We start from the raw sequence: 27,919 nt of genomic DNA on the forward strand, positions 1-27,919 counted from the left end.
TTCGCCGCCCCTCCCCCCCCCCCCCCGCATTGTATAATTCACTATTATTTTGGGGCTTTCCTCCCCCCTCCCGCACCCTCCCCTTCTTTCCCCCCCCATGTTTTGGGTTTTTTTTCCCCTCTCTCTCCAATTGTAAGGATGCTGCCGTGTCAGGGACAGGCAGGAGACCGAGCCCCGTGGCGCAGTGCTCGGCACGGATGCAGGCACGAGCGGTGTGTGTAAACAGTAACCAGAAAGCTTTGATAACAAACAACAACTGGAAATACAACTAAAAGGCCCTTTAACAGGCCGAAGGGAGGGAGCACACTCGTACTGGAGTGAGAAATTACCCCCTTCCTTGCAAAAAATACAATAATCATCCCTAACCAGAAGGAAGAGACTAGGTACATTCGTTCTCTCGATGGAATATCCGGAAGGTCTCTAGGATTTCTCCACCTGAAAGTGCATCCCGGTGCCCGTCAGAGCGGCGTGTACTGGTTGTCGATGGCTCGGACGTGGCCCCGCCCCGGTGCCTCCACCTCGTAGTCCGAATCGCGGTGCCGGGCTCCGGCAGCCGCAGCGGCCCTGCTCGGGCGCAGGCTCTGCGCCAGCTCGGCCGGGGGTGGCACCAGGTGGAAGATCTGCTCCGAAGGGGGACATGGGGGGCTCTCGTCGTGGCCATGAGGGCAGGAGGAGGTGTGGGGGGTAAGACTGAATTCAGGGCTCCAGCTGGGGATGGACAAGGGGAGAGGGACCGTGGTGCTGGAGCCAGGAGCTGTGGGTGGAGGGGAGATGTCTGGTTGGTGGCATGCTCCTGCCCCATCACCCTAAGGTGCAAGGAGCATCCCACCCCCACCCCAGGAGCAGGAGCGGCCGGTGGTTTGAGGCAGCTTCTCCTTTCTCAAAAGAGGAAGCTGGGAGCTCGGGAGTCACCTTTTGTGCCCCTGCCTAGATGATGCCAGTTCCCACTACCGCTTGTGGCCAAAGGGCTCAGCCCTGCCCAGTCCTGGGACACCCACATCTACCCCGGGGACCTTCCCACTGGGACAAGGCTCCCCAAGACTCCCCATCCCTTCACCCCATGGGAATGTCCCTGTCCCTCCATGCCCACGTACCTTGGGGCTGGGGCAGGACAACGACGTAGCTGGACAGCCGGACGTCACAGGCTGTGCCGCACTCCAGCGGGATGGGGTAGCGGTGGAAGTGGTGCAGCATCTCCACGATGGAGGAGAAGCGGAGATGTTGGACGCGGCACTGGCCCCGCTCCGTCAGCGCCAGCCGCAGGTGCTGCGGGAGGAGCAGGGACCTGTTACCCTTCCAGCGGCTCCCGTGCTGGAGGAGATGACGGAGGGACACAGGGATATTCGGGGTTGGGGTGGGACACAAGGCTTCAGCATGAAGTGCTGCATCCCCAGCCCGCGGTACTCTGCTCACTGCAGGGGTTTTGCTCCCCGCCAGGAGTGGCCATGGGGCCACCAGCCCTCTGCGAGCATCAGGGCCGGGACCAAGAAAGGAGAGGATCTCCTCGGGGTGGGATGGGGCATGGACTGCACCGCAGCTCCCCGAGGGGCTCCTGTGAGATTCCCACCACCTCCCCAGCCCCTCTCCTGCCTGTACCTTTGCTCTGCCCTGGAAGTTGAAGGTGAGCACGTACTCGCCGCGCCGCGTCTCGCTCTGCCGCACCAGGAAGACTCCGTGGCCCTCCAGCCCCCCCAGCTGCACCAGCTGAGCCGCCTTCACTCGGGAGATGGGTCCGTGGAACCAGGGGCAAGAGGAGAGGAACTGCTCCATCTTCGGCCCTGCCGCCTCCCCTGGGCACCCTGGTGTCGCCCCTGCCAGGGCACAGGGATGAGCACCCTGGGGATGCAGGGGATCCTCTGTCCCCCTCCCCTCTGGCTCTGTTGCCCTGCCCGATCAGCCTGGCCAAGCACGGCAAGGACCCCCATGCAGTGAAGGAAGCACCCAGCAATTCTGCCCTGTCCCCAGGTCCCATGGGTGTCCCCACTGCTCACCTTGGCTGAGGGTGTCAGTGCTGCTGGTGGGGCTGGTGGCTGCAGGGTCAGGATGCCGACATGCCAGGAGCTCAGGGTCACCCACATCAGACCTACCAAGGACAGGTGAAGCCAGGCTGAGCACCAGTGGTTGGGGGACAGAAATGATGCTGGGGACATGGGGCGACTGCCCTCATTCCCAGGCTTGGGGACAGCCCAGTGCTTACCCTCTGTGTGCGCACTCCCGGATCTCAGCTGTCCAGGAGTTGAGCTGCTGCTCATCCCCCGCCTCAAACACGATGTCGGTAGCATTGGTGACCTGGGGAACATCAAAGAGGGACACAGGGGCTTCAGTGAGAGAGAGATGTGCATCCCTCTCCCACTCACCCATGCTCAGGGACTGACCTTGACCCCCAGATGGGACAGAGCATCCCCCGCCCTACACACCACATCCCCCTGTGCACTCCTTCCCTGGATGGGAAGAGGAACCAAAATTTGGCACACTACCACAAAGAGCTTTGGGCAGCTATGTGCATGCCAGAGGGAGGGATAAGCCTTGGGGTTGGATGCAGGGCCCTACCTTGAGGACAAAGGTGTGGAGGTTGTCAGGCATCTCCAGGCGTGTGCACCTGCGCACTTCCTGGATGGCAGAGCAAGCAGCGTGCAGCTTCAGCTTCGAGCCCTGTGGAGTGGAACACGGTGGCTGAGCTGAGCCCCACCACCTCTCACACCCCAAAACATACCCCCCACAGCCTACTGCTCTGCCAGGATGGGATCAAGCCTGCCAAGAGCCACCCTCATGAGGCAAGAGCATCATGAAGGAAATACCCTGCTCTGCAGAGAAATACCCTCTGGGCATGGAAATACCCAGTGTGGCAAGGAAATGCCCCATGTGGCAAGGAAATACCCTGCAGGGCACTGCTCAGCTGCTGTTGGGGAACCCTGAGTGGGTCAAGCGCTGCCCAGAGCAGGCGGCCCACAAAGGACCCAGAAGTAGAAGGGTGGGTGGAGGAGAGGAGGGAGAAAGGGGTTCCCAGCATGGCACCATGTGCCAGGGAGCCTGCACCACTGGGAAAATCGGGGCGCAGAGAGCCAGCACCCCAGTCATGGGTGCAAGGGTCAGCTCAGTGGTGGCTTGCTGAGAGGTTGCTGTGGCTGGTTTGATGCTGACACAGGCAGATGAAAAAGTGCTGAGCAAACAATTCCAGAAGGCTAACAATGTCCCTCCCAGCAGCTTTCAGTTCCTCTGCCACCCAACACACCGGCGGGGGAGATGCTGACCGCTGTGAGGCCATGTCACATGGCACTTGCCCAGCTGCCACTGGTACCAGGCTGTATCTGGGGTGCTGGGGACCCTCCTGGGTGTGAAATGGCCCCGGGGGGACCCTTGCACTAGGTGATGGAGTTGACCCCTCCATGCTTATCCCCATGGATAGAGCCAAGCATGCAGCCCATCTTGTGCAGCAATTGCTGGTGTATGCCAGGCACTCATATCTCCGTGCCAGGCTTGACGCCAGTGTGGCATGACAAAATTTTGGCTGGTTATGATTCACACAGTAGCTTCAGCATCCCAAAGGCTCAGTCACAGAATCAGAACATTGTTTTGGTTGGAAAAGACCTCTAAGGTCACCGAGTCGAACCATCAACCTAAGACCACCATGGCCATTAAACCATGTCCACACATTTCTTGAACACCTCCAGTGACAGTAACTCCAGCACCTTCCTAACCCATGCCAGCTCTGGTGGTCCCCTCCAACCCACAGCCAAGACTGTGGGTGCTTCACCCCACAAACATTTGCCAACCAATGTTTGTTTCACCCCAATCTTGCCATCCACATCATCTCCCCAGCCACCTGCATGACCCTACCACGCTCTTGGCACCTCAGCACTCTCCATGGTCACCCAAGCAAACCATGTTTGGTCGCTTTTTTAATTTCATTCTCCACCCAACCCCCCTCTGCCCCTCCCCTTTCCTCCCTCCCTCGACACACTCGACCGAGGACTCAATGTACTCTGGGGCCGGAAACGCAGCGTGAGAGGGATCAGCTCTTATCAGCTGCACTGAAAAGAAAGTTCTTAGAAGTTGCTCACCAAAAGTCAATGTGCAACAGGGTTGGTGCTGCCACGGCAACCCTCCCCAAGCCCCGCTAGTGACACTGATTGCAGCTGCAGCTAGCTAGCTGCAATCAGTGTCACCAGCGGGGCCAGGAGGTGCCACGGTGCCACTGAGGTCTTATCCTAAAGGATGGGTTTGGTTTTTTTATCCCTTCTTTGGAAGCTAACCACAACCCAAGCAAAGTCCTCCAGGGAGAAAGCCAAAGAGTTGCCCATCTTGGCTGCTTTCCCACATGGAGGTTGTGACACCCAGCACATCGCCCAGCTTGCCAGCCTGGCTGGTTTTATATCAGCAGGTTGGGGCTCAGCCTTTTGCTTTCCTAGGAAATGAGAAATTCCTGGAAAAAAAAAAAAAGGCGGGGGGGGGAGTTCTGTGAAGCCCTCCACATCCTTCCCTGCAGACAGGGAGAGTGCAAAGGGAGAAGGAAATGATGCAGCAGAGAGATAGGGTGCCCGAAAACCCAGTCTGGCTTCGGAGAAGTGCCTGCCGCAGGCGCGGTGCCCCCGCCCCCCGAACTGACGCGCCTCGCCGCAAGATGCCCTGCTCGATGGCAGCCGGTACCGAGAACGGCAATTCCAGGTAACCAAAACTGCACACTCAACACAGTGAGTGCTCAGCCAGTACTCAGCTGCCTCCTTCTCACCAAGAAAGGTGCCAGGGTACCATCGTGGAGCTGAGTACCCCACCACTGCCAAGTGCAGATTGCCCCAGCTCTCCCCTCAGCCCAGCCAGCATCAGCTCCCAACCCATGGACTTCATCCTATTGCTCCCCAAAGTATCCTGAGAACAGGGGGGAAAGCTCAGCACAAATCTGAGCACCCACCCTAAAAGCACCCAGGGACATGATCTCTTGCAAAGCTGCACTCCCAAGCCCCCAGGGCACAGCTACCATCATCACAGAATTGTTTTGGTTGGAAGAGACCTTTGAGACCATCAAGTCCAGTCGTTAACTCAGCACTGCCAGGTCACCACTTAACCATGGCTCTCAGCACCACATCTACACAGCTTTGAAACCCCTCCAGGGATGGAGACTCCACCACTGCCCTGGGCAGCCTGTTCCAGGGCTTGCCAACCCTTCTGGGGAAGAAATTCTTCCTAATATCCAACCTAAAAATTCCCTGGGGCAACTTGAGACTGCTTCCTCTTGGAGAAGTAGTATGGCATGGGGAAAATGAGCATGGCACAGGAGAGCCAGCAGGGCATTAGAAGAATCAAGACAGCACATGAGAAACGAGCACAGCACAAGGATAACCAACATGGGGAGAACCACTGTGGCACAGGAGAAGCAGCATGGCACGGGGAGGACCTGGGGAGGGCGGGGTGGCAGGGAGAAAGTGGGGTTTGCCAGCACCTGCCAAATATAGGAAGGAGACCGGTGCCAGCTTGGCACTGTGGTCGCACCAGGAGCACAAGCTGGAGGTCAGGCCAAGGTCACAGCTGCACTCAGGCGTTGCAGGAGAGGAGCTGCTGTGCTTCCGCCAAGCAAAGCCCCAGTCCCAGCTCACCGCAGTGCCTGCACCCACTGCTTTCCTCACAACCTGTGTTTGCTCAAGGCCAGCATGTGGTGGCTGTGGTGCTGGTGATTTGGTGATCTACTGCAGCTGGATTATCCTCCCATGGTGAGCCTTCATCCGGCAGCCTGATCAGTACCTTTCCACTCACCATTCCTGCTTTCACCTGTGACCAGTGGTGGGGAAACCACCATCCAGGAGGGCTAGCTCAGCACAGTGAGTCCCCCCACACCTCCCCAACAAAGATACCTTGGATTTATGGAGAGGCTTTGGAAGTAAAACTCCTCCCAGCCCAGCTAGGAAAGCTCATGCTGTGATGCTCTGAGCCGGTGCCCTAAGGAGCAGGACTAGCATGGGTGCACAGGGATGCTGGGAGAGCTTTTCTGGATGGGGAAAAGAAGGCGGCAGCTGGCTGTCCAGGAACGAGAGGGACAGTATACTGCCCACGCCTAGGAGACTCTAGATTTGACCCACACACTGGCAGGGTGCTGGCACCCACTGTCCATCCAGACTCCCCCCAGCTCAGCTGATTTCCGCTGGCCACCAAAGCACTGCCAAGACCTGTGATGCTGGTTTGCATGGGACGGAGCCATGGCCACTCACTGTTCCTAACAGATCTGGCCAGTGCTCAGTGCCCTGCTGGCAAAGGCAGTGGTATGGGGATGACAGTGGTGGCAGAGCAGCAGTGGCATGGTGATGATGGTGATTGCATGGCAATGATGACAGCAGCACAGTGATGATGGAAGTGACACAGCAATGAGAGTGGTGGCACAACACTGGTGGTGGCACAGCGATGATGGAAGTGACAGGGCCGTGAGGGTGGTGGCATTGTGATGATGGTGGTGGCATGGCACAGAAATGATGACAATTATTGACCAGTAGTGGCACAGCAATGACAGCAGGGGCACGGCTGGGGCACAGCAGTGGCAACATGCTGAGACTGTGGGCACTGAGAGCAAATCCTTCGAGAGTGGCAGGCACTGCTGCCGGCCCCTCCACACACAGGGGGGTTCCCCACACTGACTCTTTCACTTCCACTCTGAGTCACACCACAGGAGGGGAGGAAGAGCCACAAGCCCTTATGCAAGGTCCCCGATGGATAGGGGCGAGATTTGTCGCTTCTTGTAAATCACAGAGCCTCCCCTGTGCCCCTGCTGCAAGGGACAAACCTCAGCCAGAGCTGCAGCGTGCCTGGGTAGGGCTCAGACCCATCGGGCTGCTGGCGGATGGACAGACGGCTGGACAGATAGCCACCAAGATCTGCAGTGTGTGAGGACTGGGTTATACCAGTGTAAAACCATGTCCCACATCCATGGCATGGGGGAATTTTGCAAAGTTTCCCTGAAGCCAGAGGATTCCTGGCAAGGGGGAGGGGAACCACTTCCCATTGCCCACACACAGGGCACTGGGGTGACAAGCAGGGGCTCATGAGGCTGGGAGAGGGAAGACCATGGGTCGCGCTGGAGAGTGGAAGATGTTTGTCCTATCAATGACCATCCTGGGGGTTTGCACCATAGGTAATGCCAGCATCCATCCTTGGGGATTTTGCCTGACAGATAATCCCAGTTTGTCCTTGGGACTTTCCACCCAGCACTCATCCTGGAGGACTTTGCACCATAGATAATCCCAGCAAGTGTCCCTGGGTGTTTGCACCATGCCTCATCCTGGGGTTCAGCCTTAGGGATCTGCACTACCAGCAGTCAGAGTGACAGGTTTGCAGCACAGCTAATCCCAGTCTCCATTCTCCAGTGGCTAATCCCAGTGTTCAAGGGGGCTGTAGCACAGATAATCCCAATGCTCCTCCTCAGATGTTTGCACCAGAGCTGATCCTAAGAGAAGAGCTTCACCTCATGCCAATGTTAGTACTGGAATGAGGCCCTTTCCTTGCACAACCCTGGCCTCTCATGCACCTCTGCTCTTCCATGTCCACTGAAGGGTCTCCCAGGGTGGCACATTCCTGCTTCTCTGCTTGCATGCCAGGGCTGTTCACTCTGAAACCCACTGTCAGCTGAAGTGAGAACCATCACAGGCTTCTCTATTCTGGGCATGGGGAACTGAAGGTAGGTTTCCTGCCTCCATTAAGCAGAGAAGCACAAGTGGTAATCCTTGCTGTGGGCTGCTGTGTGAGCATCAGCCTCACCAGATCTTGGCTAATCACCTGCACTGCCCACCCCAAACCCCATCCAATATCTTCATCCCACCAGCAGGCCAAAAGTTTCCAAGACATCCCCATCTCTGAGCAGCCCCAAAGCCCTGGGCATGGGACAGAGCTACCCCTGAGGGGACCGGACTCAGTGCTGACAAGAGGCACTGTTGTGCTGGCCTGAAGCACTGCCTCCAGGGCACAAAGCACCTTCTGTTCCCATCACCAGCGGCTGCTGAGCACCATGAAAGGCGATGGGAGAAACCACAGCCCAGACCCCAGCATCCCACTGAGGCCCTTTTTAATCAAATCAAACCTGGGGAGCTGCAAACATCACCCCAGGAGCTGCTGCCATACCCAGAGGGAGGGATCTGGGGGTGTCCAACTACAAACTCTCTCCCCTCATCCCGGTGGCTGGTTTCCCCTCTGTGCATTGATCAACCTCCACTGAATGAGGCAGTGGCCACTGAGTCAATGTTCCATCCCCCAAACCCTGTAAACCACCCCAAAATCCTGCAAGCCAGCCCAACCCCCTGAAAATCACCTCCAAAACCTGCAAGCCACCCCAAAAGCCTGAAAACCACCTCTAAACCATCCCACACCTTTGCAAAATACCCCAAAGTCCTCTAAGTAACAAAAAAAAACCCTGCAAACCATCCCAAAGCCCTGCAGCCCTCCACTGCCCCCAAACCAGTGAGCCCAGGGGCTCACATTCCCAGCAGGGGTTCAGGGATCTGGGAGCTCTACGGGGGTTCTGTGAACAGGCACTGTCTCTCAGTTCCTTTATGGCTTTTGATTTATTTTGAGCCAAAGTCCCTTCCAGCGTGGGCTGCTCTGATGATTTCCTGGAATAAATAACAAGCGTGGAAAGTAAACAAGGTGTCTGCTCGCAGGCAGGAGCCGGCTGCAGCTGGGGGCTGAGTCACCCCAAAGCCCGACCCCAGAAGACTAGAGGATGTGAGGTGCCCAGCATGGACCCCACAGGGTCCCCAGAATGTTCTGGGGTTGTGCATGACCTCAGGATTTTCCATTACCCAGGGGGTTTTACCACCAAGGATAATGCAAGAGCTTCAAGGGACCATGTGGAAGCATTCCATGCTCCCTAGGTGGGTATTGCAGTCCCAAAGCAGGACCTGCCACCTGCCCAGTGCTGCACCCTGCAGCAGACCTTGACCCCAATGCTTTGATTTTTAATATCATCTCAAGATGATGGTGAGTATCATAAAGCCCATCACAAGCATTGGTTGCAGCTGGGATAAACCCAAGCCCTGGCTGCTGGGAGGAATCCTTCCAGATCCCAGAACTGGGATGAACCCAAGCCCCTGTTGCTGGGAAGAATCCTTCCAGATCCCAGAGCTGGGATGAACCCAATCCCCTATTGCTGGGAAGAATCCTTCCAGATCCCAGAGCTGGGATGAACCCAAGACACTATTGCTGGGAAGAATCCTTCCAGATCCCAGAGCTGGGATGAACCCAAGACACTATTGCTGGGAAGAATCCTTCCAGATCCCAGAACTGGGATGAACCCAAGACACTATTGCTGGGAAGAATCTTTTCAGATCCCAGAGCTGGGATGAACCCAAGACACTATTGCTGGGAAGAATCCTTCCAGATCCCAGAGCTGGGATGAACCCAAGCCCCTATTGCTAGGAAGAATCTTTTCAGATCCCAGAGCTGGGATGAACCCAAGACACTATTGCCGGGAAGAATCCTTCCAGATCCCAGAACTGGGATGAACCCAAGCCCCTGTTGCTGAGAAGAATTCTTCCAGGTCCCAGAGCTGGGATGAACCCAAGCCCCTGTTGCTGGGAAGAATCCTTTCAGATCCCAGAGCTGGGATGAATCCAAGCCCCTGTTGGTGGGAAAAATCCTTCCAGACCTCGCACTGCCTGCGCAGGCTCTCATAAATATTTACCTTTGAAAGCAGCAGCACTCAGCCTCAAACAACCACATCCTGGGCCGTGGAAAAAACAAAAAAAAAAGTAGGAAAGAAAAGAAAAAGAAAGAGACAACCACCCAAAAACACTGCTGGGCACCTCACATTGGCTGCACCCACCAGCATCCTGTGGGTCCTCGCACCTCCAGCTGTGAGAGGAGGAGGGAAGAGCAATCATTGAGTGTTTTCCCAGTCCCTTTTCCTGAGTTTCTCTTAATATCTCCATTTCTTGCTCACTCCCCCAGTTGCACGTGGTGCTTTCCAACCTGAGCAGCTCTGCAGCATCCCTGAGGAGATGGCCCTGACCAGCAGCAGTCATGCACTGGTTGGCAGTGAAGCATCACCTCCATGAGCAGAGGGTCATAGGGATGGGGTAAAACCTACCCCCCAAGGTGGATCTTCAAGGACAGGAGGTATAAATAAAGGAAACCAGAATCACAGAATTGTTTGGGTTGGAAAAGCTCTCTAAGGTCATCAAGCCCATCCATCAACCCAGTACTGCCATGGCCATTAAACCACATCCCACAGTGCCACGGCCATCTGTTTCTTGAACACCTCCAGGGATGGGGACTCCACCACCTCCCTGGGCAACCTGGCTCAATGCCTGACCAGGAGCCTTCACCTCGGAGCCCTTCTTCTGCTACCCCAACAATGCCAGCACTGAAGGGGAAGCAGCAGGTCTGGGCTCCATCCCACACCCTTCCCCTCCCAGCCCGACCAAGCCCCAGCGAGCTCCATCCCCAGCAACACAGTTTCCAAAATAAGAAAGTCTGCTCTTCAGCAATTAACTCCGAGGCTGCGGTTACACTGCTAAAAGTGTTTTTTCCGTGCATGACCAAGGATGGAAAAAGTTGTGGTTAATAAATGACAAATAACCTTTTGTCTCATCACCCTCCTCCCCTCTCCCCCATGCGCCCTCACCCTACCATACGAAGAAAACGAAAAAATAAGAAAAATTAAAAAAGAGAGAGACGGGGCAGGCGGGGGGGGGGGGGGAGGGGGGGGGAAGGACACGGGAAATGGAGGCGGGGGGGCGGGCAAAATCACCACCAAAATCTCCCAACAGCAGCAGGGCAGCCACCCCGAGCGCCTTCGAAGAACGGCGAGCGGAGCCGCGCCGAAAGCCCAGCGGGGAAGGCAGACGCCCGGCGGTGAAAGTCTGCGGGCGGCTCTCGGGGCGGCTCCGGCTGTGGTTTCACCTCTCCCAGAGGAATTGCTCTACCAAACCCCTCCCCTTCTTATCCCGCGGAAGGTTTCCTGGTTTCTGCCCTGGGGATATGAGGAGAAGGATGTGCTGCCCCCCAAGGATGCTGGAAAAGGGGTGTCAGGAGAGGGATGTGAGCCTTGGAGATGCTATAAATGAGATGCAGTCCCTGGAGATGCAGGGATAAGGATGCTAGGAGTGGAGCAGCCCCTAAGGATGCCAGGAGAGGAAAGCAGTCCCTAAGGATGCAGGGATAAAGATGCCAAGATAGATATGTGAGGAATGCCATACAGCCCCTAGAGATGCCATGACAGGGATGTGGTCCCTAAGGCTGCCTGGAGATGTTGGGAGAAGGATGCCAGGAGAAAGATGTTTTCCCTGGAGATGCCAGGTAAAGGATGCCAGGAATGTGATGCAGCCCCTGGGATGCAGTCAATGGGAATGCCAGGAGAAGGATGCCAGGAAAGAGATGTGGTGCCTGGAGATGTTGGTAGAGGGATGCCAGGAAAGGGATGCTGACCCTGGAGACACAAGAAGGATGTGATCCCTGGACGTGGCAGGAGAGACATGACAAGAGAGGGATGTGGTCCCTGAGGATGCAAGGAGAGGGAAGCAGGTCCTGGAGATGCCAGAAGGATGCAGCTCTGTCCAGCCACCAAGAGACAATGCAACAGGGTCACTCTTGGCTGGAAGATCAAGGCTGCAGCCTCCTGCCTCCAGCCTGGAATACTCTGACATTTTAATTCCAGCAAAGAGAGAAAAGCACACGTGGTGTGATGCAACTCGCCCCTGGGCCAACCACGAGGATGAGGGCAGGAACACACGTGGTTCACAGGATAGAGGACACCAAATGGGATCCAGATTGATGATTTTTCCTGGGGCCAGGGTGATGATGGGGCACTGAGATGTGTCCCATTACCAACAAAATCCTTCTCGTGAGGCATCTGCTGTCCACAGGCTCCAGCAAACCTTCCGGGGTTTGCTAGAGCCTGCAGGCAACAGATCCCCCTGGGAGGAAACAACCATTTTGCCTGAGATTTGCCTAGGATAAGGACGAAAACGCAGCTGCTGCTGGGGTCAAGGCTTCCTGAAATGTGGCCTCTGAATCCCTGTGGGCAGAAACCAACAGCAGATCCTCTCTCCACCACCCCCTCTTCATATATCCTCAGCCGAGTCACTTACAACCACATTTGAGCAGCCCAAATTGTTTCAGGAAGTCCAAAGCAGATCCAAGAGGAGGTGGGATGGGGATTGGGACCACCACAATGCTGGGACGTCCCCCAACTCCATGCCTGGCCAGCTGCCACGCACAGCCCCAAGTGCTTGAAATCAGAGCCCAGCGGGTGCAAGAGCTGCCTGCTCAGGAGGTGGCAGTTCTGAGAAACCAGCTTCAGGTGAAAGGAAGGGGGAGGGGGGAGGGATGGGGGGGAAGAGGGTTAAAAAAAACAAAGGAAAGTAAAAAAGAAGAAAGGGGGGAAAAAAGGAAGGAAAAAATGAAGAGGGGGGAAAAAAAAAGAAGAGGAAAACAAAAAAGGAGGGGAAAAAAAAAACCAAACCAAAAAAAGAGAAGAAATATAAGAGGGGAAAAAAAAGGAAGTCAAAGCAGTCTCATGCTGAGCTGAGATAAAAATACTGCTCCTCCTGTGGCCAGGGCTGAAGACGTAGGAGCCATGGCACAGGCACCGCAGGGTTTTCGGCGGAAGGAGGCTTCCCAGCTTGTCTCGGCGTGCCATCAATTTACGGGATGCGCTGGATTTCATTAAAATGCCATCAAGAAACCAGCACAAATGCAAATCCCATTTCCCTTCCCCTTCCTGTGAAAACATCTGGCCCACAGAAAGGGCTCGGGACGTTTCCGCTACAAATCGTGGGGGTTTTGCCGGAGTTTAGGATTCGGTCACAGGAAAGGCACTCGGGGCCGGGGATCATTCGGCTGATGGAACAGCCCCAAAACCACAGTGGGATGCCCTAAAACATGCAAACCACTTTCACCAGCTTTGGATTACATTTATGGAGGCAGAGAGGCCTCAGAGCTACTTGATCCTATGAACTGCATGAGAATAAATAGTGTGGTGGAGGAGAAAGTGCCTCCATGGACAGCAGGGAGGAGCGATGAGCATCACCCCCACCATCAGACACCAGAGAATCCACTTGTGCTGCACCCCTGGGACTATACCCAGGGTTTCACTGTTTTTCCTGTGCACATATATACATCCACCCAGGATGTATATATACATGTATGTATGTACAGGCATTATAGACACCCTGGCAGCCTTCTACTCCATGCGCACCAGTGGGACACCAAGATGGTCCCACTAGTGCTGGTTCTAGCCCCAGATGCCATAGAGCATCATCCCCTCATCCTGGAACTGGTGGCTGGCACCACACCCTCACTCCCCTCCTCTCCCCAGCACACCAGCACCCTCCAGCATGTCTCTAAAGTGGGTATCTGGGTGCTTCCCACACTGTACTGGGTGCTCTGAGCCCATCAGTGCCCTGCAGCCAAGTTGGGATCCAAGCTGGGATCCAACCTCTGCATCTAAGTATCTCCAAATCCCACCTGTGCAACATCATTTTTCCAGCACTCAGGAAAAGAAGGAGTGATGCCAAAACCAAGCCAGCAGTGGCTGCTAGCATAGGAAGCCACATCCACCCAGTTAATGCTCCCATGAGATCAGCATGGAGAACAGGATGCCCATGGCAGGCAGTGCCACAGGGACTGCTGGTGGCTCCATCATGGCTCACCAGCACTCAGCCCTTCACCACCCAAGCAGCAAATGGGATTAGGGCCCTTCAAAGGGCCCTGCTCCCTTTGATGCCAGGCACGTTATGGGATTAGGCAGAGAGGCCCTGCTGGAGTTCACCACAGGGGTTAAAATAAGATAAAAACTGCCAAAAGCAGATTGCTGGGGCAGTGGCTGAGTCATGGTGTGGCACATGTGGGGCCACATCCCTTTCCCCCACATACTCTGCCTCTCCAAGGTCATTGCAAGGGGCTGAATATGTGGGAGCTTGGTTTGATGGAATCATAGAATCATTTTGGTTCAAAAAGAGCTTTAAGATCATCAAATCCAACCATTAACCCAGCACTGCCAGGTCGTCACTAAACCATGTCCCTCAGCACTGCATCTTCCCAGCTTTGAAATCCCTCCAGGGATGGGAGTCCACCACTACCCTGGGCAGCCTGGTCCAGGCCTTGACAACCCTTCCCAGTGGGAGGCTGAGGTGAACTCCCAATTACAATATATTATTTAAAGGCAGAAAAGGAGGCTGCTTCTGGAGAGACCTCAGAGGTGACCAAGCCTAGCGGTCCTGAGAGCAGCGAGGAATGAAAGTCCCCAGGGACCTTTTTTAACATTGCTTATTTGAAACCATTCATCTTTCATGATGATCAACAGCATCTTCAAATCAGAGAAAGATCCATGACATGGGTAAAAGGCAGCAGCAAAGTCCTGTGAGTGTCCTGTGGATGGAGGGAAGGGGACTCCCTCCACGGAATGGTTTGGGTTGGAATGGACCTTTAAAGGTCATCCAGTCCACCTCCCCTGCAGTCAACAGGGACGTCCCCAACTAGAGCAGGTTGCTCAGAGCCCCAGATGACCTGACCTGCAATGGTTCTGGAGTCAGAGCATCTCCCACCTCTCTGGGCAACCTGGGCCAGATTCTCATGACCCTCAGTATAAAACATTTCTTCCTTCTCTGTGGTCTGAATCTCCCTCTTCTAGTTTAGACCATCACCCCTTGTTCTGTCATAACAGGTCCTGACCAAAAGTCTGTCCCCAGCTTTCTTATCATCCCCTTTAAGCATTGAAGTCTACCAGAAGGTCTCCCTGGAGCCTTCTCTTCTTCAGGCTGAACATATTTATAATAATAAATAACTTCTATTATTATTATTTTTAAATTTAAACAAAACAAAGCTCCACCACAAAGCTGCTCTCCTGCCCCCACTCTGGGCTTTGTCCCCTTGCTGGGTTTGGGGAATGGGACCCACCAGCCCAGTGCAGGGTTTTTAACCACCCCCAGAATCCAGCTGCAGTTACTGAGAAAGGAGCAGGATGGATTCTGCTGCAAACAAGACAGGATCTGGCCTCAGCTCAGTTAATTAGAAAGGAAGGACCCGCCCTGAGAGTATTTGCACAGGAAGCAATTTAATCCGGAGAGTCCGGTGAGGAACATCCCCCTCTTCCGCAGGCCTGGTTGAGAAACTCCCCAGCTGGGGGTCCTGGGGGAGCACAGGGTCCCTGGCCTCATGGGGATGGGGTAATCTCCATGGGATGGAGATTTGTTGCAAAGTGGAAGGAGTAAAGCTGCAGAGCGCTGGGTGAACTGAGTAAATGTCTCCTTTTAAATGCCTCCTCCCCATGGATCAAAGCTGGGCAGGGGCTGCAGGGAGAGGAAGAATGTGCTGTGTGCTGGGCTCGCTTCCCAGGGGAGGGAGGGGTCAAAAATTAACAAAAAAAAGGGAAATAGAAAAGGGGAAAAAGCTGAGTTTGGCAGTGCCAGGTGCTGGTGGCAGACAGGATGCAGTGGGGACCCAGCCAGGCTCTTGTCCTGAGGGACAAGGGTGCCGCTGCAGTGTGTAAGCACCAGTGGGGTGCTGGCTCTGCTCCCCATGCTGTGCCCAAAATTCTTCTGGGGACAGGCTCAGCAGCCAGGATGGCTCAGCTCTGCCCCACAGCTGGGCTGGGTCACCAGGGCTCCTACCTGGCATGGAGCTGGCCAAATCCACTGCAGCCATACCGTGTACAGGGAGGAAAAAATACACCCAGGGTTGGTGCCTGGGCATGATTGTGGCTGGGAAGCACAGGTGGGTACTCATGGAAGGGTATGCTCGATGCCAACTGCCAAAGTCCCCCTGTGATGGTGAGTAAACAGCCCCTGGGAGGGCATCCCCTTGCTTCACTTTTTGGCTCTTGGAAAGCGACAAGGACAAGTCTGGGCAGCAGCCAGTGAGGATGAGGAGGAGCAAAGCCTGCAGCAAATCTGGCAGCAGAACCTGAACCAGCGACAGCCCAACACCCCCTCCCCACCAGGCTGTTCCCTGTAAGCAAGGTCCAACATAGAATTCTGTCAGTTGGCAAAGATCTGTAAGATTGTGGAGTCCAAACCTCAACCTAAGACCACCATGGCCATTAAACGATGTCCCCAAGTGCCATGCCCAGAGCCATCTGGGTGACTAGAGCCTGCACCATGCCAGCACCAAGGGGTACTGCCCAGCTGCTGAGAGCACCCTCCAAGAAGCCCCAAAGCAATGCTGATGGGAGCCAGACCTCCCTGTGCCCCAGGATGGGGACACACACTCCCCCTGGGACAGATAATCGCTACCCCTGACCCGCCAGAACAAAACTTGCTTTTACTTTCAGATTGCACAATTTTGGTGGTGCTTCTGAGATTTCTTTTTTTATTAAATAATATTTAACACTGGGGTGGTTTGACAGAAATAGCAGGAACTTGGCCAGCTGCTCCCTGGCCCCAGGGCTGCATTGAGCAGCAAAGGCAGCTCAAAGGCTCTACTCAAGGCTCCTTCCTTACAAAGCACAAGTCAAGTCACCAAAGTTGAACAAGCACACACCAAAAAAAAAAGCAAAAAGAGAAAACCCAGCCCACCAGGCCTGCGTAAGAGCTGCCATGTGGAGGAACTGTCTTTTTAAACACCCCAGCTCCCCCCCTCTACCCCCTCATCGCTCCCCAGCTCACTCACATCCTGCGTCATCTCCACTCCAGCTGGGTCTAAGCACCACGGGAGCTCCCCAGGGTAGCTGAGATCTCAATTTCCAGCCACAAAAGTAAAATTCAGCTCCCTTAGAGGCCCCACGGGGAGCAGAAGGCAGCACAGCTCTTCATTCTTATCCTCCTTTTCCCAGCTTGCTCAGGTGAGCAGATGTCCTGGCTGCTGAGGCCATGCCAAAGTGGGGAGAGGGTGAATTTGCAGATCTCCAGATTTGGTGCCTCCTTGCCTTGCTGGGATGGAGGCCACTGGGCTCTATCCTGACCCAGTGACCCCCAACCATGCTGAGACGGGTCCACAGGGCTGGGGATGAGTGGGATGGAAGCCTTCAGGCTCTATCCTGACCCAGTGACTCCCAACCTTGCTGGGACAGGTCTGTTGGGTTTGGGGATGAGTGGTGATCAAGCTCTAGCCTCAGCTCACAAGGCAGGTGCTCCTACTCCTAGCTGGAAACCTCAGGTCCCAGCAGGAAGAAATGCAATTGCATTTTGACCAGTGGCAATAATTCACCTGCACATCACCTTTGGCACACAGGCACAGCATCTTTCACCCCCCAAAGATGAGCACACTGCAGTAGCTCAGCTCTGCTTCTCAGAAGTCTTAAACACATAGGGTGCAGCCTTGAGTGGCTGCAGTGGCACAGCAAACCCATCTGGGTCTTTGTCCTAGTGCCCAGACACCACACAGGGTGAGAAACCTTTGTGATCAGGGATGCACTACGGCCCCACTCTTCCTTGAAGGATCAACCCTAGCATTGTCCCTAACCCGCTGCCAAGTGATCCACAGCACTGCCTGGCCAAAATGAGCAAGAACCAGCAGGGCCTTACCTTGGGAGGGTCGAAGAGCTCCAGAACATATTCCTCACTGTCAGGTGTCCCCGCTCGCCGCAGCACCAGGCGGCAGCGCTGCCAGCGCGTTCCACTGTCCAAGGAGCTCTCATCCAGCAGCCCGTACTTGAGGATCCCCTCCTTGCGCACCTCGGGGGGCTGCTCCCGCGACAGCCCCCACGGCAGGATGCGCTTGCCCAGTCCTGGCTTGAGAGATGCCTCTGGTGCCGCCTCCCCGTCCCCATCCCCGGGAAGAGCATCTGAGGACCGGCGGCGGAAGAGGCTGCGCCAGCTCCTGCGTAGTTGGCTGAGCGAGAATGGTCGCCGTGCCGGCCCCACCAGCTCCTCTGAGCTCCAGGACTTGCGCAGCCCTGTTGGGGTGGCCTCAGGGCCTCGGCTGGGCTGTTCAGGACGGGTACTCTGCTCCATCTCAGCTTTGGTGGCCACCACCGTTCCCAAGGAGGAATCCATGTGCTGCCGGTGTGTCTCCCGGTAATCCCGCACCGGGCCGGCGGGCAGGATGCGGAGCTGGTTCATGGCAAAGCCTTCCTTCACCTCATGGCAGAAGTACTGCTGGAAGAGGTCAGTGAACTGCACGGAGAAGTTCTCCGCGGCCAGGAGGTCATGGTGCGGGTGCTCGGTGGCAAAACGCAGGTAGTGCCGTGCCAGCTCCTTGGCGGTGCTGATGGCGTGCAGCTCACAGAACTCATGCCAGCCCCGGGGATGCGCTGGCGTGCCGGCTGGCAGAGCGTGCCCATTCATTGCCGTGGCTCCCGCGAGGCGGCCGCGCTGCAAGACACAGAACATTGCTGGTGTCGACCTGGCCCTGACACTCGGCCAACCTCCCCAGCACCCTGGCCAGTGCAGCTGCACACCGCTCCAGATGTGTAGAATCACAGAATTGTGGTATGGGTTAGGTTGGAAGGGAGCTCCAAAAGTCATCTAGTCCCACCCGTGTCCTTGCAGGGACATCTGCAGCTACAGCAGGCTGCTCAGAGCCCCAGACCACCTGACCTGGAATGGTTCCAGGTTTGGGGCATCTCCCACCTCTCTAGGCAATCTGGGCCAGGGTTTGGCCATCCTCTGTGTCAAATATTTCCTTCCTCTCTCCACTCTGAATCTCCCTCTTCTAGTTTAAACCATCACCCCTTATCCTGTCACAAGAAGTCCTGCTCAAAAGTCTGACCCCAACTTTCTGATCACCCCCTTTAGGCACTGAAAGGCCACCAGATGGTCTCCTGGAGCCTTACCTTCTCTAGGCTGAACCACCCCAACTCGCAGCTTGGCCATACACCAGAGGGCTTCCAGCCCTCCCATCATTCCTCTGGCCCCACTCCAACATGTCCCTGTCTCTGCTGTGCCGAGGATTCCAGAGCTGGACCCAGTACTGCAGGCGGGGTCTCAGCAGAGGAGAACAGAGTAGCAGAATCCACTCCCTCCACATGCTGCCCATGCTGCTGGGGATGGGACATGGCTGGGACTGGGCTGTGAGCGCATGGTGCCAGCTCATGTCCGTTTTTTCACACACCAGCACACCCCAAATCCTTTTCCTCATGCCTGCTTTCCAGCCCTTCATCTGCTCCCTGGGCCACTACTGGGGGTTTCCCCTGGCCCAGGAGTGAGACCTTCCAGGGCACCCACAGGGCAAGCAGCCCAGGACACACCATGACCAAAGCCACTTCACTCACCGGGACAGAGCAGAGGGACACAATGCAGCTGCTCAGCTGCCCAGTGAGGAGCACAACCATGCAAGAACTGCTAAGGTTCACCACCCACTACCCAGCTGCAGCAGTGGCCATGCAAGGTGCCTCAGGGTTCCCCACCTGGCAGGGCTGTGCTTCAGTTTCCCCACCTGGGAGGTGGGGGCCAGGCAGGTCCCAGTGCGGGGTGGGTGTCTGCACGGCTTCCTGCCAGCACAGCTGCCACCAGCTGCCCAACACCCCGCGGGGACGCCTGGACGAGCCGCATCCGCTCTCCTCCTGCCAAGGCTTCACCACGCCGATGGGTTTCCCTCCAGGGACCTATTTCAACAGAGCTGATAAAGCTGGAGCGGGGGCGGGAGGGGAGGAAATGACATGAAAAGCTGCAGAAATCCAAGGATGGAGCTGCCTTGCCTGCCAGATCCATGTGGCCCCACTGGCCTGGAGAGACGCAGCCCTGCTGCCAGCACAGCCAGGGACAAGCGCATGTCCAGAGGGATGATCTCTGGGGCCTGCTGGGCTCTGCTAAACCAGGACATATCTTTTCCCTCAGCAGATTTTGCTGCCAGGCCAATCTGGCAGCACCCATGGCCGGCACACAGCCATTCTGGCGTGCCTGGCAGCAGCGTTCCCCACAGCCAGTCTGGCTACACTGCACTGCTTACCACCCAGCCTCCCGCTCGCCTGCTGCACTTATCGGGGCCGTGCACTCTGCTTGGGCAGGAAACATTGGCCAACCCCCTTCTGGATCCTGCCTTGCTGGCATGGGCACCACCACCTCCCAGGAACTCCAGCCACCTCTGTCTGGGGCAGGGAGGAAAAGTGATTGTATTTGGCTGGAGGGAGGAAAAGTTGGAGAAAAAAAAGACAATGAAGCTGGGAGGAAGCGAGCCAGGTGACGTGGGGCACGCCAGCAGGGCAGATCGTGTTTGCAGCCCCGGCGGTGATAACACCGGGAAGCGGACCTCTATCTCTGCCCACCCGCCGCCCTTCCCAGCACGTCCTGCAGAGTTTTGAGGCAAGGGGAGATGTTATCTGTCCCCCACCAGCCTCGGCTTCTTAGAAGAGCCACCCAAGGCTTGGGGACAGCCGATGGTGTGGAGGTGGCAGGCGTGTGCCCAGCCATGGCCCGGCTGAACTCCCCAGCAGGGCCCCCGTGTGTGGCCGTGTCTATCAGTGCCGCCAGCCTGCCTGTGACTCAGCATCCTCCAGCTGCACTCCGCTTCCTCCCGGCACCCAGGAATCATCGCTGTGGCCGCCACTGCTGCCAGCACACTCGGCAGAATGCTCCCCCAAAATGCAGAGGGAAGCAGGGCTGTCCACACGGGAATCTCCTGCCAGCCTGAAGAGCCACCCAGGATTTGGAAACCACCTTCCAAGTTTTCAGGCTCCACACTAGCTTTGGGAGTTTACTGCTTGGGAACACTGAGCTTCACCTGTACCACATGGTGGGAAGCAGACAAAGGCCATCTTCAGTAGCAGCATGCTTTTACCAACTGGTGCCTCAAACCACAATGCCATCCTCTCCGCTCTCATCCAGCGCACTTCCTAGGTGGAAAGAGCTATCCCAACTATCCTGGATGAATCTACGTTTGAGCTGCTGCAGTGGCATCCTGCTCCTCCATCCAGCCCCAGGTTTCAGCAGGGACATGCCACAGGGATGCAAGTGTCAGATACCAGGTGGGCTTCTCCCTGCTCCACTCTGTTGTGTTCCACAACACCAGAATTCAGCAGCAAGAGGGTTTAAGGCAGAAATTACATCTGCATCCCTTAAACCCAACATAGTCCTATGAGGGGCTCCCACTCATCCTGTGGGGCAGTCCCAAGCCAAAGGACTTGCAACAACGGCCAGTTGCTTTAATTTGCACAGAATGAAGAATCCAGGATTGGATACACCATGGGCTGGTTGGGATGGGGGGGGGGGCTAACATCTCCTGTGGCTGCTGGAAGAGCTGTACATCACCCAGCAAACCTCATCTCAGGGCTGTTTTGGGGGTGCTGGGTCAGGAGCTCGAGGAAGAGCAGGATGTGATGGACCAGCCACAGGCTGGCTTTGATGTGGGCTAGGATGGCAAGCCCTGTCTTGTGCAGGATCCAGCCCTGAAGCCAAGCCACCCCCAGCAGAACTCATTAAACTCTTGCCCAACTTGGTCGCTGCGGCAGCAGGTGCTGGCACCAGCTGGGATGGTAACCCATGGGTTGGATCCAGTAATGCATTATTTGTGCCTCTGTGGTAGCCAAAATCCCAGTAAATGAATTGGTTGGCAATGCCAGGAGGCAGCAGTGCAGCTTTGCCATCCTCTCCTGAGGGATGAGTGGTTCAGAGCCAGTCTTGCCACAAAGGAGGCGCAGGATCCACCCCACCACCTTCCCACTGCACAAACATCCACGCAGGAGGCTGTGGCTGCACAGGACAGGCCCCCTCCAGCACCCAGCACTGCAAATCCAGCCTTGAAGTGAAGCATCATGGAGCAGAGACCACAGCACCGAGCCCCGTGCCCTGCTCACACCCACGTGTGCACAGCCACAGCCAGCCCTGGAGCATGTGCAGCAGGGCCAGTGTGCCATGATCCGAAAATGAAACCAGCCGCAGCTCCTCACTGCGTCTCCCCCACAGCAGGGCAATGCACACTAGCAATCCAAATAGGAAAGTGGATATATGTGCTGGCTCTCCCAGAAAGGACTGTGCACCAACCCCAGCATTCTGGAAGCAACCCGGGGCGTTTTTCAGCTCCTTTCGAGGTGAAAAGGACTCCTTCAAAAGTCACACACACACCCCCCAGGACTATTTTGAGGAGGGAGCAAAATGAGGGGCTGGGAGACGCCCTGGCCGGCCCCGCAGCTCTCCCTGCTTCCCAAATGGCAGTAATACAAAGTTCCCACAATCCCAAGAGCAGGAACATTGTTTCTTCCCAGGATGTCCTCCATGAAAAGAGCTATTCTGAGCCGGCAGCAGCCTTTCTTGGCACGGCCCCGCAGCCTGCGCGAGGCAGCTATAAAAGGCTGAGTTACAATGAACAGCACTTTTCAATGGGAGAGCATCCGGTGCTGGGGGGTTCAGGGGAATGCGGCATCCATAGGGGGATGTGGGCCCCCAAGGGATCTGGGGGTGGTGCAGGTCCCCAAGGGGTTCAGGAGGATGCTGGTCCCATGGGGAATACAGCTCCTCAGGGGTATCTGGTCCACCAAGGATGGGCTCACTCACAAGGGATGCATGGTGCAGAGCATTCCCCAAGGATCGTGCTGGTGCAGCCCCACCCTGTATCCTGATGCCTCAAGGACCAGGATGGAGGATGCTGGAGGACTGGCTGGATGTGACCCTGGGTTGAGAGCACAGAAAGGGACAAACGAGGTGGCCATTTGGGGGTGGGCACAAAGATGCAGCTGCTCAGCAAGGCAGGAGGGACTGGTGCCCTTTATCTGAGACTCATCTTCCTCCCAGCAGCCCACTTCCACCAGCAAGGTAAATATTGCTGATTTACCCCTGAGTAGAACAGAAAGCCCCAGCCCACAAAGCCAGGGCAGCCTGGGGACTCCACAGGACACAAGAAGAGTGAAGCCCCCACTGCCAAAAAAACTCCAACCCAGCACTCACATTAACAGCATCACTACAAACCAGCCGAGACCATTTGTGTGTCAGGACAGCACAACCCACAGCAAAAACAGCCCAGCCCCATCCTGCCCTTCCCTGTGGGAGCAGCACCCCTGCAACGGTGTGGATTCTTTGGGGTTTTGTAGAGGGTGATGGCCCAGAACCATAACTCCCTGTGACACACCAGCTGACTCCACACAAGCTGGAGGACCCCAGGGTGCCTCAGGATCTTCTCTCTCATTCTCTCTCTCTCTCTCCTTTGGCTGCAGCAAACTGACAAATTCTAAAGCAAGAGGAGCAGGTTGGAGACACTGCCCACACCGCACACCCACACAGGCTGGGTGCTCCTAGGAAACTGGATTAGAAGTCAGAAGTTTGGGGGGGCTGATTTTGCTCTCCTGTCCCCACTTTCTCACCAGGTATACACATAACTCACATTTCACCACCTCACACTACACAATTTGCCATATTAAAGGCCAGAGCTGTCCTTAATCTACAGCCCTAAGTGAGCTGAGCAGCACTGCAGCCCTTGGGGACATTGGTGATACTACAGCACTCTAAATCCAGGGAAATTCACCCTTTTGGCTTCCCCTGATAGCCCCACTGGGAGAGATGGAATGGAAACAGCCCGTCCCAAACTCATCTCTGGCCAAACACAAGCTCCACACAGGCATGATCCACAGGAACTCACCAGCTCACCAGTTTCTGGCCAGCCCAGCTCCCCAGAAACCTTCTGGCTGCTCCCACCAGCCCAAGCACCCATCACCGCAGCATCTGGCACCCTGCAGCCCAGTTTACACCATCACCCTCTCCTTACACCCACTGTCTGCAGCAAAAAGCTTGGCAGAAGTGTAGCCTCTTTCAACAGGGTTTGTTTTGTTGCATGAAATGAATTGCTGCACTGTAGGTGTGGGAGAAGCAGGGTGCAGGGAACACTCTCAGGGGAGCAGCTGGCTGAGGGTCCCCAACATCACCCATAGGGACAGTGGTGAGCAGCCAGCAGCTCAGCACCTCACCAGCCTGGCTCTCTCTCCCCTCCACAGCAGTACCCCCAGGGCTGGATTGGGCCCTTCCTCCTCACTGAGCCGCAGCAAGCAGTGCTGGCAGGACCACAAACCCCACCAGCACCAGCTCTTGCACTTTCGCTTTGTCTCACCCGCTGGGATTTGTCATGATGTCTTGGCAGTGCCAGGATCAGTCCCTGACATCCCCAGGGGGAGGGTTTGCTCTGGGGGAAGAGGATATGAGACACTTCAAAAGCCAGCAGCACTCGAATCTCAATCTAGCGCAATACCCGCTGCAGTCCCGCTGCTCAGGGGCTGTAGCAAAACCAACCCATGTCTTTTCCAAGGCAATAAACACATAAGGGCAAAGGAGAAAATTAAATCCCTTTTGGGGGTGGGGAGAACAACAGGATCAAAGCTCTCCTGCACTCAAAGCAAGTTAAAAAGCAATCCAAGGTGTTGATCTAGTCTCAGACAAGTCAAAGTGAAACTTGCCAGTAATGTCACAGGCCTTTAAACTCCAATCCCATAACCTACCAGCAAAGCCCAAGAGCAGACAGGGTCATGTGACAACCTGCAGTGCCAGGTCCCCACACCAGGCACCTCTTCCACCAACTGCTTTTTCTACCTAAGCCCAGCAACCCCAAAAGTCCCCGGGCCACCAGCCCACAACTCCAGCACATCTTGAATCCATTTGCAACAGTACCAAAATCGCAGCTCAACAACTCGTCTCCGTTTCCTTGACAGTAAATCCCTGCCCGGACAGTGCTGACCCTTTTACTGCCACTGCCAAAGCCAGCGGGTCCCAGCTCTCTGCGGGTGACCCCACTGGGGCTTGGCACGAGCGGGAGAGGGCATGCTGGGAGGGCACAGGGAGGCTGCCGGGATGCTGCCCGCCAGTGCATTGGCCTTGTGTTCCACACCCTTGCTCCTGCCAAGCCAGGCAGAGACCACGAGCCAACAAAGTCTGCAGGGAGCAGAAAGCCAGAGAAGCTGCTTGGCAAGCTCCGGCTGGTACCTCTGCCTGGCACTCGCAGAGGGCACAGGGATGGGGCAGCAAAGGGGAAAGAGGGTAGCATGGGGGCAGGCAGGGTGTGGCTCCCACAGCCAGGCAAGCATCCCATAAGGGTGGCTGGGGCAGGTGGGCATTACCCCACAAGGTCCTATGCCCTTCAAGAGGGGTGACCCCCATAGTAGGGGCTGCAGGGCCCTCAGAGCGGGGGGAGGACAGGGCTGGCTCAGAGCATCCTGCACCCCTGGATAAGGGAGTGAAGGGGACCTTGAGAGGGATGGGGTCCTCTGGGGTAAAGGGGTGCTCGAAAGATGGTGGACCCTAGGATTAGGATGGGATAGGTCCAGGACACTAGGACAGGCAGTGCCCACAGGGGGAAGGGGTTACTGAGGACCCCAGGGTGACCGCAGCCGAAGGAACGGCTGCAGGATAAAAGTGTACCCCCGGCAGACAAGGGGTGCAGGGGGGTGGGTAGAGCTCCGACAGTCAGGCTCTGACAGAGCAGGGGAATCGCGCTGGGGCTCGGTGGGGGCAACGGATCCACGCCCGGGGGTCCCGGGGAAGCTCCGGGAACTGCAGCCAGAGCAGCCACCGCCGCTCTCCCTACCCACGCCCGCCCGGTCCCCGCCACCGCCGTCACCACTTTCGCTTTGCAGCGGCCGTTTCCTGGGGACTACCCGTCCCGGTTCAGCCCGGCTCGGTCTTGTTAACGCCGTTACCTGCAGGAGAAGGCGTCCGGTTGCCGTTCGCCCATGGTGAAGCGCGGCGGAGCGCCCGGGGACGCAACAAGGCGCACGGCTCGGAACGGGTCGGAAGGGGCACAGCACGGCTCGAAATGGGCTTGGCACAGGCTTAGCACGGCTCGGCTCGGCTCTGGTTCAAGCAGGAAACTGGGGCAGGCGGCTCCGCATTTCCGCCGAGCGGAGCCGCGGAGCGCGGACCCCCGGGCCTTGGGACGGGTTATGTAAAGTGGGGCCGGCGCGGCCGAGGGTGGAGGCTACGCGGGGGCGGAGTGGAGAGAACCGCGCTGTTTGTCCGTCTACTTCGGCTATCTGTTCGTCAGTCCGCCCGAGCTGCACCGGCGCTCCGCGGGTGCGCTCCACTCCGCGCAGCCCCTCCCTCGCCGTTGCCTTTTATCTTATCTCATCCGCGCCCGCGGAGGCAGCGGCATAAACAGCCCAGCTGCGCTCGTAGCGGTGTGGGTTTATTTATATTATTATGTATACTTTTTTTGTTGATTGTTTTTTTTAGGCTTTATGACTTCTACCAATTTTTCTTTCACTTTTACTATTTTTCCGGAACCCTCTGCCCCAACTCCAGCCTGGCCCCTGCCCTGCGGGGTTCAGGAGGGAGCCCGGGCATGGGACATGGGGTCGTCTGGGGGCTCGGGAGGGGTATGTGCAGGAAAACACCCCTCTTTCCTGTTTCTGCCCAGCCACGTCCTCCCACAGCACCACGGGCTGGGACCCAAGGGACCTCTGCGGTGGTGGCAGTGGGCGAGACACCATCTCAAACCCCATTTCTCATCATTGTTCTTTGCTTTTTGGTCAAGCAAATTGTTTTGCTGCAAAGGCACCACGAGGCACTGCCCATGCCCGGTGGGAGCGGATCAGGCCACAGGTCCCACAGCTGTTCCACACCATGGGTGAGGGAGGGCTTCAGAGGTGACAGAGCATTCACAGTGTCCCTTCATTCCCAAGAAGGGCTGGGGATTGGTGTGAGTGTACACAGGCCAGGCTTAGGCATCTTCCTGCCATCCTTCTGCCATCCCATCCCAGGGGAGCAGGATTGCCACACAGAGCTGCAGCTGCCCACTCTGCAAGCCATCAGAAATGGGAGGACAATGAACTTTCACTGCCCTTTTTTTCCAGGAAAAGGCTGGTCTGGGGTCTGTACCCTCACATGTGGCCCATCAGCACATCCCACCCATGTGATTAGCTGTCCCAAGAGCTCCTTCAGGACTTCATCCTCCCTGAGCAGCAACAGTGCTGTGGATGGAGAGGGGTCTTCTTGCCCCAAAAGACACATACACACACCTGCCCCCACAGGTGCCACTCATACTGGACATGCAGCGCAGCCCTGCCTGGGGGCTGGCACTTGCCCAGGACACCAAGCCTGAGGAAACCCAGGGAGGTGGCAGCTGGGATTTTACAGACACCACACCATCAATCTGTGTGTCTTGGGAATATGGAAGCCACGGGATTTTTGCCCTTGGAGAGAGGTATGAGGCACTCTGATCTGTTTGTGAAGGGCCATCTGTGTGCCACCAGCAGTGGGCTCCACTCTTGGTGATGCTTTAAAATACACCCCAGTGACTTGCCCCATCCATCCCCAATCCATCTCCTTCTGATAAGGAAAAACCAATCAGGAGCTCCATGCTGTTGCTATGCTCCAGGACAGGCCATCCCCAGAGCACAGCCCTGGGCTGCTGCTGGTGTGGACACAGTCCTGCTGACCCCTCCCTGGACCAGATTTGAGCTTTCCCACAGGGCTATAATCACACTCTCCTCCTGGGCATCACCAGCTCCAGGGGTCCAGGTAACTCTGCAGTCAGCCAGCCCCCCCCCCCGCCCAAACCCCACAGGGAAGTGACTGGGAGCAGCCAGCATGATGAAATCTTACCTTAAATGCTGCTTTTTAATTCCTCCCGTCGTTGCTTTATGCATAATTGCACCTTCTGGCTCTTTTTCCTTGTTTTTTTCCAGTGAGGATGAGCGATGGGTGCCTGCTCTGGGCTGTCCTGGCTTCCAGCTAGCACACACTTTTCTTTCTGAGCTCCAGCTATTTCAAAACCGCCCTCTCAGCACCCTCAGCCCCTGTGGCCTGAGATTTCTCCTATGTTTTGCTTCCTGTATGGATTTTCTACAGCCCCCAACTGCTAATTCACTACCACTGACTTCTGCTTTTTCTGTTTGTTTATGCAGAGCTGCGCAGATGCCCTTGTACACGCACACCCCTCCACCACCACATCGCTTCCCTTCCGCCCTGCACCGGCCTCAGCTTTTAACCATTGCTGCTGTCTTCCCCTGCTTCCAAACATCCTTCCCACTTGCCTCTTCAATTCCCACGTGCTGTGTTTTCAGGATGCGTGGGGTGGTTTGGAAGTGGCACATCTGCAGTTCCTGGAGAGGGATATGATGGGCTGTGGGTGACCTCTGTCATCCCATTCTGAGATG

General features: G+C 56.3%; 1 protein-coding gene across 9 annotated transcripts; it reads right to left on the minus strand.

Annotated features, from left to right (window-relative positions):
- Positions 1–219: 219 nt before the first annotated feature.
- SH2B3 (SH2B adaptor protein 3) lies at positions 220–27,707 on the minus strand. 9 transcript variants are annotated; one of them, XM_068163396.1, is made up of 10 exons: positions 25,463–25,579; positions 19,801–19,939; positions 19,259–19,456; positions 17,436–18,224; positions 2,551–2,652; positions 2,198–2,289; positions 1,992–2,083; positions 1,597–1,811; positions 1,095–1,266; positions 220–754 (listed from the first exon to the last, which is right to left on the minus strand). In XM_068163396.1, exons 1-10 carry the CDS (start codon positions 25,495–25,497, stop codon positions 459–461), a joined length of 2,130 nt encoding a protein of 709 aa, XP_068019497.1. In that variant the 5' UTR covers positions 25,498–25,579; the 3' UTR covers positions 220–458. The 9 variants fall into 9 exon arrangements, with proteins under 9 accessions (XP_068019497.1, XP_068019496.1, XP_068019498.1 ...); XM_068163395.1 differs by having other exon boundaries at positions 1,095–1,311; XM_068163397.1 differs by lacking the exon at positions 2,551–2,652 and having other exon boundaries at positions 1,095–1,311.
- Positions 27,708–27,919: the final 212 nt, after the last annotated feature.

The sequence above is a fragment of the Melanerpes formicivorus genome, unplaced genomic scaffold (assembly GCF_026170545.1).
Source record: "Melanerpes formicivorus ecotype bairdi unplaced genomic scaffold, bMelFor1.0.p_v2 SCAF_72, whole genome shotgun sequence".
Classification (NCBI taxonomy): Eukaryota; Metazoa; Chordata; class Aves; order Piciformes; family Picidae; genus Melanerpes; species Melanerpes formicivorus.

Bases quoted from the DNA above. Each gene is read 5' to 3' on its own strand.
- SH2B3 (XM_068163395.1), bottom strand. From the start codon at position 25,497: ATGGGCGAACGGCAACCGGACGCCTTCTCCTGCAG. The intron at 2,084-2,197 runs GTAAGCACTGGG...TGTCCTTGGTAG, and splicing joins CGGGAGTGCGCACACAGAGG to GTCTGATGTGGGTGACCCTG. The intron at 755-1,094 runs GTACGTGGGCAT...CTCCACCCACAG, and splicing joins TGTCCTGCCCCAGCCCCAAG to CTCCTGGCTCCAGCACCACG.